General features: G+C 44.3%; 1 protein-coding gene across 15 annotated transcripts in view; it reads left to right on the top strand.

Annotated features, from left to right (window-relative positions):
• The window catches only part of RNF220 (ring finger protein 220), a 341,456-nt gene extending 333,791 nt beyond the window's left edge, over positions 1–7,665 (top strand). For all 15 annotated transcript variants that reach the window (XM_083619867.1, XM_083619869.1, XM_083619871.1 and 12 more), the window contains one exon: positions 4,499–7,665. In XM_083619867.1, coding sequence (XP_083475993.1) covers positions 4,499–4,570 — 72 coding nt within the window. In that variant the 3' untranslated portion in view covers positions 4,571–7,665. The remainder of the gene's footprint in view (positions 1–4,498) is intronic.
• The last annotated feature ends 749 nt before the right edge of the window (positions 7,666–8,414 follow it).

Raw genomic sequence — 8,414 nt, 5'->3', positions numbered from 1 at the left:
GATTGCATAGTTCTCTTAGGCAAGGCATTGATGAGCTTGTAACCTTTGAGTGAAATTTGTTCTCTCTAATCTCTTCAATGGCAAAGCTCCCGCCTCTTTTGCAGATTAGGCAAAGAATTATCGTGCGCTGCAAATGTTCAGTTTTCCAGGTTTTGAAGAAAATTCTCCACCATGTTCTCAAAGCACTGTTCCTTCCTGACATAGTGTGAGATATAATGACTTTGCAAAGTGGGTAGTACTCATTATTTTTCAAAACTCCCCAAAGTGATTAGCCTGCATTCTAGATCAATCACTTGCCAAAATTTAATTAAGAATGCGTGGGGGCAAATAAAACCCTTCTCTTCATCATTCCTTTTTGGTGCCGTGTTTCAGCCCCGGAGCTACGTTTTGCAGCCGGGTTTTATAAACCCTGGAAAACTGGGGTTTATAACGGAAAAGCTGAGGTGGCCTTCAGTGCAGCATACACTGCTGTTACCCATCAAGGCTTTTCCATGGGGCCACGATGAAAGGAGCAGGAGGACATTTCAGATATTTTTTTTCCATGTTCAACAGGTGTGGCTTATTATTCCACAGTATTTTTATTTCAAGGGAAAAGTTTAGTAACCCCAGCTGGCAGGTGAGCAGGATGGGGTTGGGGGAAGGAAGTCCTTTTTCACTGGCTCCATGCCAGGGCATGTGTGAGAGGCTTGTTTAATTGCTTCTGTAACGAGTACTATATGCAGGGTTGAGAAATGTTTAAATAGAAGAGTGAGCCTGTGAGTGCCTTAAACTTCTGTTGCGCATAGCCCACATCCCTGGATGTAATCAGCAGGCCTTGTAGCTTGCCATTCAAAATGCAGTTTCTCTGTGTGACTGGGGTGGGTGGGCTGGGGCGAGATCTGTTCTTGGAATAAATTGCTCATGTTAAGCTTCCTCAGAGTAGGTTGGTATAAGTCCGCAACCTTTGTCTTGCTTACCTTTTTGTGTGCAAAATACCCTTATAACTCATATTTCATTTACCCTCATAGCATCTGCTGTTATAAACTAGGCTGCATCATCCACAAAAAATTGAGACAAGTTTCCAATACCTGAAGCTAATATTCTGGGTACTGCTTTTGGTTCAGTTGGGTTACATTTTGTTGCATAATCACGATTGGTATATAGGTAACATGAAATATGGGTTGGGGCTCCTAAGACACGGTAGAGGTAAGAGGGGTGGGAGTGGTTCTGAGAGAGCCATTAAGTTCAGCTACTGAAGCCTGTAGCATAAACTTGATGTTTTCATCTTCTCTGCAGCCATGATGGCTACCTACTTGGGAGCCAGCACTGATTTCAGCATAGTGGTTTACTAGACCTCTTGCTGATCAAGGAGGCATGGGGCAACTAGCACAGGGGAATCTAGCTGCAAGCACAGATTTGGCAGGGTCTTACCTCCCTCCTGCAGCAACAACTGAATATGCCTCTACTTTGTGTATATTGACGTACTAAGGCAGATGGGGTGAAGTAATATAGTACTTGTTTTTAAAATCTTGGGATTGCTTATCAAAGGATTTTGCTCAGATTGTTTTACAATTTTAACTACCTTTGGATACTAATCTTTTAAATCCTGGTAGCTTCATCACTTAATTCCATTGCCTCTGTATTATACAGTTCTCAGAGTCTACCTCTTGCATATCTTCTCCATTTAATTAAATATTTATAAGTGACACTTTTGTGAAAATACAACAAAGTAGTGTACACCATTCAAAAATTACAGCCTGTGATTCCAGAGCTACATGGTGCAATCACAACCACAAAAGGGAGGTTGGATTGCAGACAGAGGATGAACTGATCATTTTTCTAAAGTTAGGTGCTAATATTTGATTCCCTCTCATTGCACTTCTTAGCTGATGTCCTAGGCTGCATTTGCTTTCAAAAAAGACACATACAGTGTTGCCTGTCGCTCTTCTCATCTGCTGTCTGTCACACCTGCCAAATCAGATGATGACTGGCATATCTTGACCCATATTCAGAGACTTAAGTTAACACCCCGACCTGTTAGGTTAATTGATAAATTGTGTCAGCCATTGTTTTGCTTCATTCAGTTTTCAACTTCCTTTTTCCTTGCCCAGGTTTCAGTTTCCCTTAGTGGTTGCAGATGAATTCTTTATGTCTGTTCAAATGGAAGATGAGTTTTCTGTCTTTGGTTATTGAAGGGATTAATAATAATAATAATAATAATAATAATAATAATAATAATAATAAATTTATTTATACCCACCCATCTGGGAGGCTTCCAACAAAATATTAAAATACAGTGGTCTGTTAAACATTAAAAGCTTCCCTAAACAGGGCTGCCTTTAGATGTCTAAAAGTCTGGTAGTTGTTTATCGCTTTGACATCTGATGGGAGGGCGTTCCACAGGGCGGGCGCCACTACCGAGAAGGCCCTCCGCCTGGTTCCCTTTAACTTGGCTTCTTGCAGTGAGGGAACCGCCAGAAGGCCCTCAGCGCTGGACCTTAGTGTCCAGGTAGAACGATGGGGGTGGAGATGCTCCTTCAGGTATACATACTGGACCGAGGCCGTTTAGGGCTTTAAAGGTCAGCACCAACACTTTGAATTGTGCTCGGAAACGTATTGGGAGCCAATGTAGGTCTTTCAAGACCGGTGTTATGTTGTCTCAGCAGCCGCTCCCAGTCACCAGTCTGGCTGCCGCATTCTGGATTAGTTGTAGTTTCCGGGTCACCTTCAAAGGTAGCCCCACATAGAGCGCATTGCAGTAATCCAAGCAAGAGATAACTAGAGCATGCACCACTCTGGCGAGACAGTCTGCAGGCAGATAGGGTCTCAGCCTACGTACCAGATGGAGCTGGTAAACAGCTGCCCTGGACACAGATTTGACCTGTGCCTCCATGGACAGCGGTGAGTCCAAAATGACTCCCAGGCTGCGCACCTGGTCCTTCAGGGGCACAGTTACCCCATTTAGGACCAGGGAGTCCTCCACACCCACCCGCCTCCTGTCCCCCAAAAACAGTGCTTCTGTCTTGTCAGGATTCAACCTCAATCTGTTAGCCGCCATCCATCCTCCAACCGCCTCCAGACCTTCACTGGTTCAGATTTGAAAGAGAGGTAGAGCTGGGTGTCATCCACATATTGATGAACACCCAGCCCAAACCCCCTGATTATCTCTCCCAGTGGCTGCATGTAGATGTTGAAAAGCATGGGGGAAGAGGCCAGAACCCTGAGGCACCCCACAAGTGAGATCCCAGAGGTCTGAACACTCATCTCCCACCACCACTTTCTGAACACGGCCCAGGAGGAAGGAGCGGAACCACTGTATAACAGTGCCCCCAGCTCCCAGCCCCTCTAGACGATCCAGAAGGATGTTATGGTCGATGGTGTCAAAAGCCACTGAGAGATCCAGCAGAACTAGGAAACAGCTCTCACCTTTGTCCCTAGCCCGCCGGAGATCATTGACCAGTGCGACCAAGGCAGTTTCAGTCCCATGGTGAGGCCTGAATCCTGACTGGAAGGGATCCAAATGGTCCGCTTCTTCCAGGCATGCCTGGAGTTGTTCAGCAACCACTCGCTCAATCAGCTTGCCCAAGAATGGAAGATTTGAGACTGGGTGATGTTGGCTATATTGGCAGCATCTAAAGATGGTTTTTTAAGAAGCGGTTCAATGACCGCCTCTTTCAGCAGGTCTGGGAAGGCTCCCTCACAGAGAGAAGCATTCACCACCCCACGAAGCCCATCGCCCAGTCCTTCCCGGCTAGCTTTTATAAGCCAGGATAGGCAAGGATCAAGGAGACAGGTGGTTGGTTTCACTCGTCCAAGCAGCCTGTCCACATCCTTGGAGGTAACTGATTGGAATTGATCCTAATAAGGTTCTCAGAGGCTGTAGTCAGACTATGCGTATTCAGCAATCACAGAACTGACTTTGTGTGACTTCATTTTGGAGCTCCTTCTTTCTAGCACCTTTCAAGTTTCCAGCATTCAGTGTTGCAAGATGAATCATACCTGGGTAGCAAAAACGCCTCTACTTCTCAAGCATTTTCCTCCATCTCCTCTATCAACCTGGTTCTTGCCAAAATATTTTGAACACACATTTAATTTCACACATGTGCCATTGTTTTTCCCATCTTTGTGCTTTCTGCTCTGCCTGTTGGGAACAGCTTTACTCTGAAGCCGACAAAGTGTGAGGGATAGCCTTGAGGGCCCAGTGCCAGAACAAGTAATGTGAGAAGTGGCCCATGGAGTCAGTTTGAAAATGAAAGCAAAAAGACGATGGTAGCAAATAAACTATGCGTCAGGTCCTTCATTTCTCTTCTGGTCTGCTACCAGCTGCCATTAGTAGCAGCTTTATGTGAGGAAAGAGTCTGCCTCTTCCCTAGATTGAAGTCTAATTCACATAGTCTGCTTCCTGCAATTATGGGAAATAATGTGTAACTTCTGACTGCTTCCCTTTCTTACTCTATAGTGATGTGTTTGAGGTAGGGTTCTTTCTCTTTCTAACTTTCTCCCTCTTTATCTCCCACAGGGTGCCAAGAAGCTGTGCCCTCAGTGCAATACCATCACCTCTCCAGGGGACCTCAGGCGTATCTACTTATGAAGGACATGGCTGCTCAGACCAGGGATTTGGGGGAGAGAAATGGCAGCAACAATGAAAGACATTTGAAAACAAAACCTAGAGACTCCAAATGTGAACTAGAGGCTGAGGGAGCAGCGCAATGCCTCTGCTTCCAAACCTGTCACTGGTGCCGCCAACTCCACGGGAAGGCCAAACCAGAATCCTTATTGTGAATCCCCGCCTTTTTTTACAGACTGATGTTCCACACCTGTCCTATTTCTTCAAGAGTGAGGTTCCATCTTGGACGACTTTCAAGCCTTTCCAGGGGAGTGTCTTGACAAGCCAGCCTGGCCCAACCCCACATGCCAACTCAAGTAGGGACTGGATCTTCCACAGCAGGAACTGTCATAACCTGTCACTTGTGTTCTCTCCCCTCCCCTTTTTTGTGGTGTTCTAGTGTTTTTTTAGAAGTCAGAGAGAAAGAGAGAGCCTACACTTGCAAACCCACAAAGGCAGAATGAAGCACATGTAATATAGATTATATGTTTACAATGTTGTGTATAAATGGGATAGACTCCAACATTACATACTAATATGTTTCCCTTTTATTTTTTCCTTTGTTCTTGGGTTGTACTTTTTTTAAAAAAGAGAAAAAAATAAGCAGAGAACATTAAACCCATATTTTTCTTGGTTCTACAAAGTTTTGGCATTAAAGTCATTAGTTTAAAAGAAATATAAATATATATATATTATACATATATATAATATAAATGGTTTAATGTTCTGTGGTGTATATTTCCTCATTCAGATATGACGTTAACAGCTTCTAGTAACAGCTGTAGTTTTTGCCCGTAACACAACTTCTGGGGGAAGTAGGGGAAAGTAGCTAATGGGCTCTTTTTATCAAATCTTTATCACACTGAAACAGTTTTAATTTTTCACTGAGGGGGAAAGCAAGAAACTTGCAGATCAGGCTTACAATGCTTTACCCCATTGCCAGCTGGGAAAAGGACAGAAGTTTACATGAAGACAGAGGAGCAAAAAATAGGTTGGCAGTGGTGGTTATCAGAATTCAGGGCTGTAAGTTTATCTCTTAAAAGCTGAAGTCTTAGTTCAAGCATATTGTATTCACCCGCCTCTGCGCCTGCTCTGTAGCCCTTCCTGTGATGCAAGAGTAAATGCAAAAACAGCTAGAAAAACACCATATTCTAGCCATCCAGTATCTGAGCGGGGGGGGGGCACAGGAAGTACTCTAGCACTTCCTCCATTCTACTTCCTCATGAAAGATGATGTGTTTCACTAGTTAGGCAGGTTCTGTATCACTCTGGCATACTGTTTTGCCATGCCCAGCCACTGCCAGTCTGCCTTGCTCTGAAATGCTTTTCCATGCAGGTGCAGCATGATGTCCTAATTTTTCAGAGGTTCAGGTCCAGTAATACATCAGGTTCCAGTTTTGAAAAGAAAAGAAAGTGGGGTATGTGTTGGCTTTTTGTGACACTGGTTTCGTTTCCTCCTGTTATCTCTCCTACTTGTACTGTGGCAATAGTGGAACTCAATCCAGGCAGGTCCACACAAGGTCGGATTCAGTTACTCCCTCTTCGCCTGTTTCTGCAGCGTTCCTGACATCCAGCTGTGGCTCACGTATATTCTGCTTACTACCTGCCTTAATCAGAAACAAGCAACTGACATTTTTAAATACATAGCCAAACAAGCCGCCTGCATTCCACCCGAGGGAAATTTTACAGGGTTGCCGGAAGCTTGAAAGGGGAAGCAAGCATTTTGCTTGGCAATAATTTGGGTAGGCAAATGTCCCTGTCATGAATCACCTTTTAAACTGAGGCAGACTGCTGCTCTGGGATATCCTGCAAGGTATTTTGTTCTTTTTCTCTAATCTGTGACTTAAGCACTAGAAAGTCATGGTTGCACTAAAACATCTGGCTATCGTCAGTCATGCTGTTGTCAAAAGGATTGGTTTTATATGAATGAGACTTCTACCACAAGAGAGTTGTATTTTGCAGTACAGGATTCCATATTCCTGTTGCAATTTGGCTGATAATGTGCTACTGCTGTCTACTGAATGCAAGCTGGAAATGGCTATTATCAGCAGGGTCTTGCTGTTTGACTTCACCCTGTTCAACACACACTATTGTCTAGTAGGAAATAGTTTCATACCCTTAGAGCAGGCGCAGCCAACATGATGCCCTCCAGATATTGGGACTACAACTCCAAATATCCCTAACCATTGGCCATGTTGGCTGGGGCTGATGTGAGTTGGCAGTCCCCTAGCAGCTGGCAGGCACCATAGTGGCTACGACCGCAAAATTCTAAGCTTCCATTGTGTCCAAAGAACTTCTGAACTGCTATGTCTCACTCAAAGTGTTTCTGACTGCTGCTACATAGGAACGAGTCTGAGGAAGGGCCATCTGCAGCCTGTATTAACAGGAGAAACACATTTTCAAGCAGCAGTTGATTGGCATCATAAATAGGTAGCAATAGTTTGCAAAAGGCACAAAGTTTCAGCAACTGCCTTTGCTCACGATGGGGCTTCCTCCACTGGTATAGCACTTAAGCCTTCCTAAAGGCAATCAAATGAAATTTGTCATGGTGGGGATGTCTGAATTGCACCCAAACCTGCTCACCTTGTACAAGCAATCTCTGCTCAGGCATTTAGGACAGAGCTATATTTCTCCCATATCTGTTTCAGAATAGGCAGTGCTGAGGCAGCTCATTTTTGATTTCCCAGTCTGGGAACAATGAGCTTTCTCTGGTCCTGTGGACCACCACTAAGCCAAATGAATATATATAAACCACATATAACTAGTAGGCTTTATTTTTAAAGTTGATTTGTCCCTGCTTTTTTTCTTGAGAGGGTAGGGAGGGGAGAGAAGACCTGATGGGAAGATGCAAGGACTTGTTACCTCCTCTGGAGCGAGGCACATTTTGCAAAACTCTGTGACTTCGTCCTCAAAAAGCTTAAAAAGAAATGAACTATCTTTGCCCAAAGATTCCCAGCTGCACAAGGTGATATTCAAGTTGTGTCTATGATTGTGTGTCGATGTATATTCTATAAAAAGGTACTTGTCATTCCCGTTTGTAAACTACATTGACATTAATTAAATGAGTATAAAATCTTCCAAGTTTGCCTCCTGCCCTCTGCTTGCTTCCTGGTTTCATCCCTGGTTTTGGCAATTGCATAAACATATGATTCCGCTCCTGCTGCCCTCAAAACATGGTAGCTGTTAAGTCACATTCATCCAGGACCCACTGAATTATCCACCTGCTCCAATGCCTCATGGCGGGGGCAAGGAATCTTTTTTCATCCCAAGGGTTATATTCCTTCATGGGCTTCCTTCCAAGGGGCTGCATGCCAGTAGTGTTCCATGTTTTGACTTTTCCTTAAAATATTCTCAAACCATTTGTGCAAATATGCAAGGAGGCTCTAATGAGCCCTGTCAGCAGAAGCCCTGTGCAAAGACTTCTGGTTGCCCAATGGGGCTTCCCTCCTACCTCACAGTTGGCTTTGGGGAAGATTAGGAGAACCCTTAGAGTGGCACGAGGCGAGTGGGATCATTCCATATGGCAGGCAAACTGAAACGTTTGCGCAGAAATGATCAAGAGGCTGGAACAGTGCCCTTAAAAAGGGAAAGTCAAAGTTTGAGCTCCTAATAAAAAAGGTTTGGGAACCTAATAGACAGGAAAAAAGTACTCATGATGTGTAGAGCGTGCTCCTCTATCTCAAATCTAGAGTCCAAGGTCATCAAGCAAATCTGAATGTTGGGAGATTCAGGACAGACAAAGTATCCTTCTTCACCTAGCGTGCAGTTAAGCTGTCACTAACTTTAAAGAGATGATAAAGCTAGTAAAAAGCTAGTACAAAAAAGCCAGA

This window comes from Podarcis filfolensis, assembly GCF_964270895.1.
Source record: "Podarcis filfolensis genome assembly, chromosome: 6".
In the NCBI taxonomy this organism is placed as follows: Eukaryota; Metazoa; Chordata; class Lepidosauria; order Squamata; family Lacertidae; genus Podarcis; species Podarcis filfolensis.
Note: the sequence above shows the minus strand (reverse complement) of the source record. Positions and strands in the feature narration are given on the sequence as shown.